Source organism: Arachis hypogaea, chromosome 3, assembly GCF_003086295.3.
Source record: "Arachis hypogaea cultivar Tifrunner chromosome 3, arahy.Tifrunner.gnm2.J5K5, whole genome shotgun sequence".
Lineage (NCBI taxonomy): Eukaryota > Viridiplantae > Streptophyta > Magnoliopsida > Fabales > Fabaceae > Arachis > Arachis hypogaea.
Window position 1 is genome coordinate 112,777,504 of NC_092038.1, and position 13,265 is coordinate 112,790,768.

At 37.2% G+C, this 13,265-nt stretch overlaps 3 protein-coding genes across 3 annotated transcripts; 1 reads left to right on the top strand and 2 right to left on the bottom strand.

The window, feature by feature from the left end:
* Nucleotides 1-487: 487 nt before the first annotated feature.
* LOC112790934 (probable DEAD-box ATP-dependent RNA helicase 48) lies at nucleotides 488-4,706 on the top strand. Its single transcript, XM_025833563.3, has 10 exons — nucleotides 488-1,587; nucleotides 1,666-1,772; nucleotides 1,853-1,908; nucleotides 1,983-2,207; nucleotides 2,381-2,587; nucleotides 2,697-2,783; nucleotides 2,978-3,073; nucleotides 3,147-3,362; nucleotides 3,496-3,678; nucleotides 3,808-4,706. The coding sequence occupies exons 1-10, from the start codon at nucleotides 725-727 to the stop codon at nucleotides 4,036-4,038; spliced, it is 2,271 nt and encodes a 756-aa protein (XP_025689348.1). The 5' UTR covers nucleotides 488-724; the 3' UTR covers nucleotides 4,039-4,706.
* Nucleotides 4,707-6,277: 1,571 nt separating this feature from the next.
* On the bottom strand, nucleotides 6,278-8,944 carry LOC112790935 (stress-response A/B barrel domain-containing protein UP3). Its single transcript, XM_025833564.3, has 10 exons — nucleotides 8,721-8,944; nucleotides 8,507-8,609; nucleotides 8,255-8,382; nucleotides 8,010-8,149; nucleotides 7,822-7,890; nucleotides 7,403-7,541; nucleotides 7,121-7,183; nucleotides 6,988-7,031; nucleotides 6,676-6,778; nucleotides 6,278-6,595 (listed from the first exon to the last, which is right to left on the bottom strand). The coding sequence occupies exons 1-9, from the start codon at nucleotides 8,884-8,886 to the stop codon at nucleotides 6,692-6,694; spliced, it is 939 nt and encodes a 312-aa protein (XP_025689349.1). The 5' UTR covers nucleotides 8,887-8,944; the 3' UTR covers nucleotides 6,278-6,595; nucleotides 6,676-6,691.
* A 572-nt stretch (nucleotides 8,945-9,516) lies between these two features.
* LOC112790936 (uncharacterized) lies at nucleotides 9,517-12,106 on the bottom strand. Its single transcript, XM_025833566.3, has 5 exons — nucleotides 11,936-12,106; nucleotides 11,144-11,401; nucleotides 10,774-10,905; nucleotides 10,564-10,680; nucleotides 9,517-10,140 (listed from the first exon to the last, which is right to left on the bottom strand). Exons 2-5 carry the CDS (start codon nucleotides 11,399-11,401, stop codon nucleotides 9,802-9,804), a joined length of 846 nt encoding a protein of 281 aa, XP_025689351.1. The 5' UTR covers nucleotides 11,936-12,106; the 3' UTR covers nucleotides 9,517-9,801.
* Nucleotides 12,107-13,265: the final 1,159 nt, after the last annotated feature.

Genomic DNA, 13,265 nt, shown 5'->3' on the forward strand with positions numbered 1-13,265 from the left:
AACCAAATATCCACTACTACTGGATATTTTGGTTTATTTTCGGAAGAAAAAGGTAGAGAAGAAGTAGTGAAATGTTTGGTGAAAATACAAAGGGTTGCACATCCTTTTATAGCTGTTCAAAATTTGTCGTTGAGTATCTCGTTTACACTATACACATCATAATTATTCACGTATTTCATTTACAGTGTAAACAAATTAATACTACACATATTTCGTTTATATCGTAAATAAAATAAGTTATGAATTAAGATATAGGATACATTTTGGTAAAAATGCTACAAATCAACTATTTCAGTAAATAAAATATTTATTTTATTTATTTAAAAAAAATTTTTCTTGATCTTAGTTGTTTAATAATGTAAAATTAAATAAATAGATCCACAAAACAACACACTAGAAATGTAAAGTAAAGGAATAACAAACGAGTCTGTTTTACTTTATTCCCAAGGAAGAGAAAAAAATGTGAAAATTCACTAGATAATTTAATAAATTTAACTAAATTATTATCTTACATTTTTAACCATCAATTTTACGATGCGAGTCTTCACAAAAAAAAAAAAAATTGGATATTTGGCAAGGATGGAAACAAAATGTAATATAAAAAGAAAAATTAAAAATGGAGAAAAGAAGTTTTAAAGCCTGTGTTGTGTTAAACGGTTAAACCCTACTACTATACAAAATCCTCGTTTTCCCGATTATAGCACTGTATCACTCGTCTCCCCCAATGTGGCGGTCGGCGATTTCAGAACGACAAAGAGCATTCTCGAAGCTTCTATTCGCCTTCACAGTGTCCTGCAACATGGGCGGCGGCCCTCGAACCTTCCCCGGCGGCGTCAACAAGTGGAAGTGGAAGCGCATGCACGAGAAGCGCGCCCGTGACAAAGAGAAGAGACTTCTCGAACATGAGAAACAGATCTATCAGGCTCGCATTCGCTCCCACATACGCTCCCACCTCGCACCCGACAACCCAACCGCCACCGCCGCCACCACCCACGGCCCTATCTCCCCCACTGACCACATTAGGGCCCTCGCCAACCGCTTCATGAAGGAAGGAGCTGAAGATCTCTGGAACAACGACGACGGTCCCCTAACGGTTTCTTCTTCTTCTTGTTCTTCTCCCACGCGGCAGCAAGGTTCGATTGAGGCGCCGGTGGATTTGCGGAAGCTGATACAAGAGAAACGGAACCCCAATTCAATGAATTCGAGTGGGAATTTCGGTCAGAGGAGGGGTTACCATTCTGTTTCTGAGGTGAATTCCGGTGTTGGTAGCAGTAAGAAACTTGCGCCTGCTGGGAGGAGAAGATTTTGGAGGAACGATAGTACTTCTTCGAGTGAGAGTGAATCCGAGGATGAGAACGATTCGAGGGTTAATAATTGGGATGTTAGGAAGATGGGTAGTAATGCGTCTTTGAGGAAGCATGATTTGAAGTGGGAGAGGAGAGTGATGCCAAAACCATATGATGAAGAGGCTGATTTTGCAGAACAGGTTGAGCTGATTAAGTATGAGATTAACAAGAGGAAGTTGAAACAGAAGGAAATGGAAGAGTACAGGGTTGAGGACCAAGAATCCATCCTAACCCAATCAAGGTATTCCATGTTTCTTTGTTAGCCTTGTTGCTTATTCTGTGGTTGCAATCAGTAATTTGGATGTCTCTGTTTTTCTAGATTTGATGAGTGCGGTATATCGCCATTGACAGTCAAGGCTCTCTCTTCAGCTGGTTATATCCACCTGACCCGGGTGCAAGAGGCAAGCCTTTCTGTTTGCCTTGAGGGTATGTTCCTTATTAGATTATATTTCAATTTTGTTGTTGTTGTTGTTGTTGTTGTTGTTGTTGATTCTGTTGCAATGCAGGTAAGGATGCTCTGGTCAAAGCTAAAACTGGCACGGGAAAAAGTGCAGCATTTTTGGTATACCCTTGTTCTTTTACATTGGAGTATTACACTGCATCTTATTTTAATTCAATGACATTGAATGCAAACAGCTTCCTGCCATTGAAACAGTTTTGAAAGCTATGAATAGCAAGTCGCGTCAAAATGTGCCACCTATATTTGTTCTTATTCTCTGCCCTACCAGAGAACTTGCCAGTCAAATTGCTGCTGAAGCAAAGGCTTTGCTCAAGTATCAAGATGGCATTGGTGTACAAACTCTCGTAGGAGGGGTGCGATTTAAAGTTGACCAAAAGCGTCTTGAATCCGATCCATGCCAGGTTGTGTTATGTAGCCAAAATTCTTTTATTTCCTAGCTTGTTGGTGTATACCAACTGAAATGCTAATGCATTTTGCTGGAGGGGGGAGAATGATGGGGAGAAAGGAGGTTGATGTTGTGTAAAATATCATGCCCAGCATAATGATCTTGTATATCTTGTATTGAATCTTGCAGATACTTGTTGCTACCCCTGGTAGGTTGCTAGATCATATTGAGAATAAGTCTGGACTATCTGTGCGATTGATGAGCTTGCAGATGCTTGTACTTGATGAAGCTGATCATTTACTGGACCTTGGATTTCGAAAGGACGTAGAAAAGATTGTTGACTGTGTGCCTCGTCAAAGGCAATCCTTGATGTTTTCTGCAACCATCCCAAAGGAGGTTAGGTTAGGTTTTTCAATCTACTTTTATTATTACTTTTTAGCTTCAGTTTCTTAGAAACAGGGTTGCTGCAGCATTCAGATGTAACTGATGCTTTACAAATATGCAGGTCCGCCGTGTATCTCAACTTGTTTTGAAAAGGGAACATGCATACATTGATACAGTTGGTATGGGTTGTCTGGAAACTCCAGTGAAGGCAAGTTACAGTAACTATTGTCATACACTCATACTCTAAGAGTTGCAAAAAGAAAATATGTATTCCAGATTTCTGTGGACCTTAGACTACACATCCTTTTTTATTACTGCTTCTGTTATTCTTATATATTTCAATTAATATATTGAAAATTTCCGGCATTAGGCATTAATGCTTGATTTGGTTTGTGATTACAGGTCAAGCAATCTTTTCTTATTGCTCCACAGGAATCACATTTTCAAATAGTACACCATATTTTAAAGGAGCATGTCATGCAAACACCTGATTATAAGGTTAATACATTTGATATTTCAAGTTTGGCTTTTCAAGATGATCTATGGGTTTGACTGGTAAATTTGCATTCAGGTTATTATTTTCTGTGTTGCTGGAATGGTAACATCACTTATGTATCAACTTCTCCGTGAAATGAAAATGAACGTGAGGGAGCTACACTCTCGAAAACCCCAACTGTATCGAACTCGCATATCAGATGAGTTTCGGGAATCCAAACAACTGATTCTTGTCTCATCTGATGTTTCATCTCGTGGAATGAATTATCCCGATGTTACTTTAGTCATACAGGTATTGTTAAATCTTCAATGTGTTTCCACTCTTACCTTGAATCATGTTCAGGTCAATGCTAATTATGCTGGTATAATATATTGAGCTGCATAGAATTTCCACTCTAGTTAATTGAATGCACTGCTTTATCCAGGTGGGTATTCCTTCTGATCGTGAACAATATATACATCGTCTTGGAAGAACTGGACGGGAAGGCAAAGAAGGGGAAGGCATATTGTTGATTGCTCCATGGGAAGAATATTTTTTAGATGAAATCAAGGATCTTCCTCTAGAGAGATTCCCTTTTCCAGATATAGATCCACAGACAAAGCTTAAGGTACATTTCTTGCTCATGTTCTGACTTACATTATTATAGATAACAAAAGCAGTAGTGATCTACCACATTTATTTCATTTCGTGCATGACATCACTATATATAGAATATATAAACTGTTATACTCTGCAGATAGAACATTCCATGGGAAAGATAGACAGTGACGTCAAAGAAGCCGCATATCATGCTTGGCTGGGTTATTACAACTCAATTAGGGAAATTGGAAGGGAGAAGTCCACCATAGCTGAGCTTGCAAACCGGTTTTCTGCATCAATTGGTTTACAGAGGCCTCCTGCGCTCTTTCGAAAGACTGCTTTAAAGATGGGTTTGAAAGACATTCCTGGCATTAGAATTCGTCGATAACCAGGGCCTAGGAGCAGTTAAATGTGTTAGACACAGACCGTATCTGCATTTTCACCCATTTGCTTATATTTGAAGTTGCATCCTCAGCACTTAAGCAGAGATGAATGTTTCAGCGTATACAGAACAGTGAAACACAAGTGTTGGGTAGGTAGTGGATGAGATTTTGAGTATATCCTCTTTACTGCGTGTCCAAGTCAACACCCGAAACTTAAGAGGATATATTGCCACAGAATATTCTGCTTATAACTGTGTTGGGGTTAGTTGGTGAGTGAGTTTCAGTGCTGCTCCCGCACTTAAACGTAATGGGTCCGTTGTTGTTGTGCCTCGCACGAAATCACCTTGACCTATATATATATATATATATATATAACCACGCCATGGGTCCACCTTGTTAACTCCGGAGTCAAACCGGTCCCCCCATCACAAGACATTTTAAAATGTGATCACTATCACCCACATTATTAAACAATTTTAAAATGATTCGATCATATTCTAAGGCGACCGTTTGATTTGTGTAATAGACTCCCTTAATAGGAAAAGACACTGTTATTATTGTTGCAGATTAGGTTCTAAGCCTTCTCAGTAATGAAAATACAGTTAGAATAATGGATGCATCTGACTTGCGTGGTGCATGTTGTATAATAAATAAAGTAGCATTTCTCCCGAAAGCTCCTAGAAATCTCTTAAAGAGTTTACACCTTGTTCTTGAAAATATTGCGATAATTTAACAAGAAATGCGGGGAACCACAGTAATTCTAGGCACTCGTTTAAAGAGGCTTATATCAACAATTCAATAAAATAAACGATTGAAAAGGACCGTAGACTTTTCTTTAGAAAACTTGATTGTCAAATTGAAACTCCAGCTCTAATAACTGCGTCGAGTCAATTAGAAAGGGCGCCGAATCTGTCCCCAATTCGACTAGTTTAATTCAGTCTACTGTGCTACAGTTAATGATGCTGGAAACCATTGACAAATCTGTCTGTTTTTCATTGCCAACAATACCCCCAAAAGAATGCCCATTTACTATTTCTTGATGGACACGAAAGGAGTCATAAACGTGGAAAGAATGGAGTATGCGGGAACCCGATCTTCATCTTGAAGAGCGCAGCAGCAGCACTCCACATATGGAAGGCACAGCAAATTGACAATACTTCAACGTCATCGTTGGTTATGATGAATTATTAGTGGCCAGAGAACACCATTCTTAAGTGCTCCATAAAGGAAATGTCTAGACCTCTGTATTTTTAAGAAATTAAACTCATTTTAAATTTGAAATTCCAATATGACAGCACCAGAATAAGTCCAACACTTGGCACTGTGCCAAAACAAGAACTGCTCAATCCTTAATGTCTTGTCAACTAGTTTAGTCAATTTATGATCAAGGGTAGTTCAGGCATTTCATTAAAATCAATTTAGTTTTTGGCTCTATCTTTGCTACAGCTTCCCTGACCTTGTATTAAAGGAGGATAAACCATTCTAAACAAGGGACAACTAAATTCATACCATACTCCTTGTTACTGTGTTAGTTGACATCGTAACTCTCATGGCAGTTAAATATTCAAGGCTGTCACTTCTGATCATAATGATGATAATGGTGATGAGCCAGCTATCAAGTTGCTGCAAGGCCAGCAGATGGATGGGTACAGAAATCAAGCAAACAAAAAAGAGAATCAATTTTCAGCAATTCACATGGCATTCCTATACAAGGATACAAGAAGAACCAAGCAAAGAAAAGGTCCACCCAATTTATGGAGTCTCTCTAAGAGATGTACCAGGTGGTCCAAACCCACTTCATAATTGATCAGCAATCTACCAATCTGCTGCTTATCAAGTTAGACAGATTTTTTTTGCAGGCCCATAGTGTGTAAAATATTCTATTTTCCCATTAAAGATGTAAACATAATCATTTTGTAATTTACTTTAAAATTATCTCCATAATAACTGAAAAAGAAAAATTATACCTGAAGTTTTATTATTATTCAATAGCTAAAAGATAGTAACTCACTAAACAACTGAAGTGGCCTCAAAGCAAAATAAGTATGTCAACGCACTACTGACATGGTTGGCTATATTATGCCAACTAGCAACCAGGATTACTTTATTAGACAAAACTTAGGCTATTGTACATCTAGGTAAAATATCAGTTTTATTTTTGTTCAATGGATTCTAAATCTATGTACTCAAACAGTGCAGGTGGTGCATGATAAGCCAAGTTTTTTAAGGATCATGCAGAAAAGCTAGGATCAAGAGGCTAGTAGCAATATTAGTAAAGATGGAGAAGAAGAAAAAATTGGTTCAGCGGGATTGCTGACGAAAAGTAAGACACTTCAACCACAGACTTTAACTCAAGACCACTTATCCAACTCTCGAGCCTCGAGAAAAATCATTACTCTTCTCACAATCTCACTAGAAGCATATCCCTGAGACACAGATATTGACCAAATATAATATTGATTCATAATTCACAACAAATCAAACAGGTAAAAATAAACAAGAAAATATCCACCCCTGTTGTAAAAAGCAGAGGAAACCAAGCCGCATTTCCAGTCAAAAAACCTACAAACATTTCACATAAAAGACGACGAATAAGCAACTCATTTCCACTTAAGTCCAATAATTAAGTAGTAAAAACTTACCCACAGAAATTACTCATTACATAATTTCAGTTCCCACTGGGTCAACGGAGTAATGGAGTGATAATGATTTCTGGACAATAGGGTCGAACTCAGAAAGCCATACCTATTTTTCAAATTCAAAGATAGTTTAGAATCTAATAGTGCTTGTTTAAAGTAAACATTTGGTATCATTTTGATAAGATATCATCCATCAGTCCAACATGGCTTATGGTTAAAAGGAATCATAAGTCAGAAATAACTTAATCACATGCTAGTTTAGACCAAAAGTGTAGTTATTTAAATACTTGATGAATAAAGCTAAATTAGTCTTACATCTTTATATTCTTTGCTGTCAATAAATATCTCAAATGCCTCAACTGGAAAAAAGGCCATTACACATCAGTACCAGTCAACATGACCGAGGCAAAAGAAAATAAGATATTACAGAACATGCGATTGAGTTCACCTGATCGAAATCGTACTACTACTCCATGAGTGTACTCCTTAGAGCTTGGATTAAAATTCAAACCTGATAACAAATAACAGTACACATCAGCAGCATCAGGAAAATCAAAACTTCACAATAAGGGTTTATTTTTTGTTTTGTTTTTTTTTTTTAATTTTTTTTTGGGTTTTTTTAAAGAAAGTTGAACTTCTCAACAACAATATCTAAGTTAAAGATTAAGTTACATGACAACTAAGACATACAGCCAAGAATTGGATAAGTTTGATGGAACAGGAAACACACCATGAGTAAATTGGACTATCAAGGAAGGAGATCCCAACATCAGCGATGCTAGAGAGGCCAACGCGTGTTCAGCTAGGTTACCCAGTACACCATCATTAAATAATATTAGAAGCACAAACTCCACTCCCTGGTTGAAATCCTGCTCACAATAATTTAAACCGCCATAAAAAACTTATTAATCAAAATTCAGAAATAGGCATAGTGACAAAAAGAAAAGGGAAAAAAGAAGTTGATTAATCTAAACTCCAAATTACATAGAAACAACTGTGTAGAACACAGATGTTACGATGGTGCACTTATGTAATGGACATAGAATCTGTGACTCCTAGGTTATAAGGAAGTTTATTTGGATGATGAACATTAAATGGACAGCTTTTTAATTCCTAGATTCGGGGAGAGGAAATTAAGTTACTTTGTACCTCTCCCTTCCGAAATATAGAAAGAATTTCATCTTCCACTTCTGATTCATAATCCACATTAATCAACCCCTGGAACAGAAAGCATTTGAGGGCTAAGGAAAAAAATAATCCACAGCAAGGTAAAATCACCAATATTATACTGGAAAAGTAAAGGAACAGAGAAGCGGTGTTTACATGGTGGTGCATACATGGCAGTAAGTCATTACATGCTCCTTGAGAACTTTCAAGTAAAATGGGTTCGCATAGAACTTGTCAAGGCTTTCCTTCCTCTGAAAGCGCATATATAGAGCATGCGTAAGATGCTCAGGATTTGGGTCAGAAATGCGCCCTGCAGGAGCAACAACAACAAAGATCAATCACCTTTGTGTGTGTGTGTTTGTGTGTCGGGGGTGGGGGGGATGCTGAGTCATGTATATACTCTACAGATGTATACCTAAGGAAATGGCAACGACACCACCCATTTGATATTGTGTTGTATAGAGATGGTCCAGCATGTCATTCTCTTCCTCTTCAGACAATTCATCTTTTGCTTTAAGCAGGCAAACGTGTTCCACAACTTTTCTACAGCAAATTGAAAGTAAAGCAAGCTCAATGGTAGTCACCATCGTCGTCAACTTTGTATCCTCAACTCAATTACTAAAGATTGAACATTGAAGGAGCTAAGACTATATATAATAACCAATACCTTTTCTTGGCAGAAGCGAGGTTTGAGTTTCGGTCATCGTTGACAGCGGAAAGTAGCATCCTTTGATTCTTTGGGGAACCCTTGAACGGGTTCCATTGGTAAGCTGCATAAGAAGAAAGTAATTTGACAAATTGATATCAGTAAGCGGAAAATTGAATAGAACTGAATTGAATGTGACGTGTGATGTGAGAGTTGAGAAGTGGATTGAACTCACGATGAAGAGAAAGAGGGGTTTTGGGGAATCGAAGAGGGAGACAAATCGAGCATTGCATTGCAAAACCCATTTGAATCAGAAAGAGCATGCGGCGTGTTTGGTCGATAGGAAAATCCGAAAATGGGTGGACGAGGAAACACAACACCTTCATTTGAATACCGCACATAAATTTCGCGCCTTACATTTTAAGTGAACGTGAACTACGCTGCTTCTTACATCTCCCTCTTCCACTCTTACCTATCATCCATCATTTATTTATTTTCACCTCATTTTAAATTTACATTCAGACAAGCAGATATGTTAAGATTATAGTTTAGGAAATTTTTTATGAAAAAATATACAAAATTTAAGTTTTTAATGTATTTATTAATTTAAAAATTTTATCACGTACTTTAAAGATATATATATATATATATATATATATATATATATATATATATATATATATATATATATATTAGTTAAATCCTTTAAATTTCGAGAGTAAATATACTACAATACCTAACTAGTAACTACCAATGAAAGTGACGTCCAATTCAATACTGCAATGATTAAAATCCGCAAGTGTAATTTCTAATTTTCTATTAGCCCATTCTTAAATAATTAAAGTACTCATCTCTAACCGTGGTGAGTATTTCTGTTTTTGCTTTTATTATTATAATAATTAAGTGAAACCCCGGTAGTTGAGACCGTTTTCCGATTTTCTAACATGTTACAATTCGCCTTTGGCAAGTCCGCAAAAGTTTATATTTTGGTTAATAAAATTTAAAGCTCACTTTAATATAGACATTCGATATTAAAGTAAATTGTCACTCTGAATTATTGTGTGAGTGAAATGTCAAACAAGGTTAATATACCCAGGTTCAGACTTACTATACAGCGGTTATAATTCATCAAATGGTCTGCGGCCTACGGAAAACTAAAGTCAAGAGCAGGACAGAGTACAAGAAGCTCCTATATAAATTTTACTCTACTAAACCATGTCGGCTATCTATTTTACAGTCTAATTAGACTAACAAACAGTCTATGTCAACTTATCCAATTCTTGCTGTTACTATGAGTTCCTTGCATCATGAATTGTTCAATTAATCAATTTCTGGAAAAGCTCTGGAAGATGGGCATTGGTGAGCTTGGTCCTGCTGTTGATTTCTCGCCTAGATTTCTTAACCTTTGGCTTGGGAGAGATGCCTTGAATTTGTGCTGCACTCCTCCTCTTTGCAGTGTTGGTAGCAGGCTTCATTCCATTCTTTTGAAGATCCTTCTCTATATCTATCATATCGCGGGGTAATTCGATATTACGGAAGAGCTGTTTAAGGTCATCATCCACCTTAATGGGCACTCTGGGGTCATTGGGGTACGCAATGTCTTCCTGTGAATCGAAATTCGATAGCAGCCAAATCTGCCTCACAGCTTTCAAAGCCTACACAAAGCAATATATTTCAGTAAGACCATAAAACCCAGCTTGCCCTTGTGTGTCAACTTGAAAACCAACAGACAGTGAGCAGCAGAAAATGTTGAACCACATTAAAGCTAGCACATTAAATGGCAAGATTTCAAACTGAATTTTCCATTTTCAGTACTAGCCTCATTCCTATAATGGAACTTATTAAAGCGTGGCAAAATGTCGTGTTAATTTATTGGCCATAACACTTGATTTTCTTTCAAGGGTGCTATGAGTTGGTATCCATATCTTCAGGTTTGTCCTTTTCCATAGGCAGAGAATTTAAATGCGTGAGAAATGAGAGTAACATATCTCTATGAACAGAAGCACCAGTGTGACTTCAAAATCAATGTCAAAAAAATATTCTTTTGAATACAATCAAACTAATTAAAGGCATTTTACCTGCATGTCTTCCATCACAGTTGGGTAAGAATCCTTTAGATCAATGACGGCAATGCCCTCTGGAAACTTACGTATCAGGTGAAGAAGCTGAATTTTGTCCTTAAGGTTATGCTTTGACTATAGACAGAAAGCATAACAGAAGTTGTTATTTTCAGCAGTAAACTAAGATCTGAATACAGAAAGGGTTAAAAAAGCACGAAAAGAAATTACCTTGTAAGAGAAACATTGCCCATCATAATTTACTTTCGGGTTTTTCCTCAGATTGTCAAAAACATCTTTATTAGCCTTCATATCAACATAGCAAGCTTCATTTATTTGCTCTGGCGTCAAAGCCTGCCGGGTCTAAAATCAAACACAAACACCAAATCAACATTGTTTCAATTTTCAACTAATCAAGTACTGATGGTAGTGAATGTTCATTGGCAAGTCATCTATAAGTATCATGGTAAGTCGACTTATGGCATGCCCATAACTTAGGATGGACAACCTTTCCTTACCATCAAGTTAGCCAACAAGAAAACATGGCTTCAAGCTCAACTTAGCATACAATGCAAATGGAATGGCAATTTTGGAGAGGTACCTCATACAGGAGATGGATTACACGCTTCATCTGAGCACCGACAGGGGATTTGCGTATGCTGTTAATATGCTGAAGCCTCTCTGTATCATTGGAGAATTTGACAGCAGAGGCTGCTATGTTGCTCCTTCCATTGGCTGAGGCAGCAGCAAGTGCAGCTGCTGTTGGGGTTGAAGATGACTTTTGGGTTGCAGCAGGCTTGCTTGCTGCAATGCTCGATACCGTTGATTGACACTTCTCCAGCTTCTCTTGCAACCCCATCTGGCATCCAAAACATCTCAAAAACATTTTAGACAACTTCCAACAGTTCTTTTCGAGTTATCTTCTTTTAAGGAGAGGCCTTATTGTATATTGTGTATTATATAACATTCAATTCAACGGGTTTAAAATTCGAAATGCCAAACCGAAGAATCTTTAAAGTTTCACAAATCATAAAATTAATAACAGTTCTTCCAAAACAAGTTGAGAGAATTCTTAAACAACTAAAAACTAATTAGTGAAAGGAAAACGAAAAACAATAGATTTATATGATAACAAAATATCCAAGTGAGAGGAAGAGAAATTGAACTTGAATCTGCATAAACTGAAAATGGAGAGACAAATTTGGAGGATGAACGGAGGGAGACAAGGAGAAATCAAAATGAATTACATTACATGGTTTATGGAATTAGGGTTGGAAGTAAAGCGAAGAAATTAAAAGGATTACAGTTACATTCATATTATTTGTGTGGTTTAGGTTCATGGAAGCAAAAAGCGAAGCGAACGGAGAGAGAAAGGGAGAGCAGATGACCGAACCTTGAAGGATAGTCCTCACTGACTTTGCTGCAACTGCTTCTTCCTCAAGTCAAACTGTGTTTCGTACCAACCCCCAAAACGCAAAAGGATATATCGTAATATCTTAAAATCCAGCATTTGATTGCTGACGTGGCAATCTCTTATTTATTTTTTGAATTTTTTATTCAATCCTTATTTTAATGTTCAAAATCCTAATTTCAATTAGGGATGTCAATGGGGCAGGGCGGAGGCGGGGAAGATTTACTCCCCATCCCCGTCTTCATTCTCCGCTGTGGGGGGATATTGCTCCCCATCTCATTCCCCACGGGGCTCTATTTTTCGCCGGGACCCCATTCCCCATCTACATAATAGTTCTAACTAATTATTAATCATATGGAGGGGCGAAGATTAAGGTGTTTATTTTGGTTGATGACGTGAATGGTGAACAAATTATTAATGGATAAATTGATCTTTGTGCTACTTGTTACCATGGTACAAAGAGTTTAGGAAAGAAACAAAAAATTATTTAGAAAAGTATTATTTTTATTATTCATATTTTTTTCTCTGTGATTACAAGGTTCTTACTAATATATAGACCAAGAGTACGCTAAGAGTACGCTCGTTATGGAATAATATCTTAATAATTACATTGAATTTTTTTTCTAATCCTCTTTGATATTTTTCTGATTTTATTTTCTAATTATGATATTCTAATACTCCTCCTCAAGGTGAGTAGTGGGATCATCAATACTCAACTTAGTGAGAATTGTAGCAAAAGCTTGTTTTGAAACTGCTTTAGTAAGAATATCAGCCAACTGATCTTCTGATCTCACAAATAGAAACTCAATAATGTCATTCTCAATTTTTTCTTTGATAAAGTGTCGATCCACCTCAATATGTTTTGTTTATGTTGTACGGGATTCTCTGAAATGCTGATTGCGGCTTTGTTGTCACATTTCAACTGGCTTGGCAATTGTGGTGGAAACCCAATCTCAGTCATTAATTTTTTAATCCGCAATATTTCAGTTATACCTTTAACGATCCATTGAAATTCTGCCTCTGCGCTTGAAAGAGCTACAACTTTCTGCTTCTTGCTTTTCCAAGTTACCAGGTTGCCTCCAACAAGTATAAAGTAACTAGCTATTGATCTTCTATCATTTGGGTTACCCGTCCAATCTGCGTCAGTGTATGCCTCAGCCTTCAACTGGCCATTCCTTTTGAAAATGATTCCATTTCCTGGATCTCCCTTCAAATATCAAACTATCCTCATGACAGCTTCTATATGATTTTCTTGTGGCTTATGCATAAACTGACTTACTATTCCCACAGCATAAGCTATGTCAGACCGAGT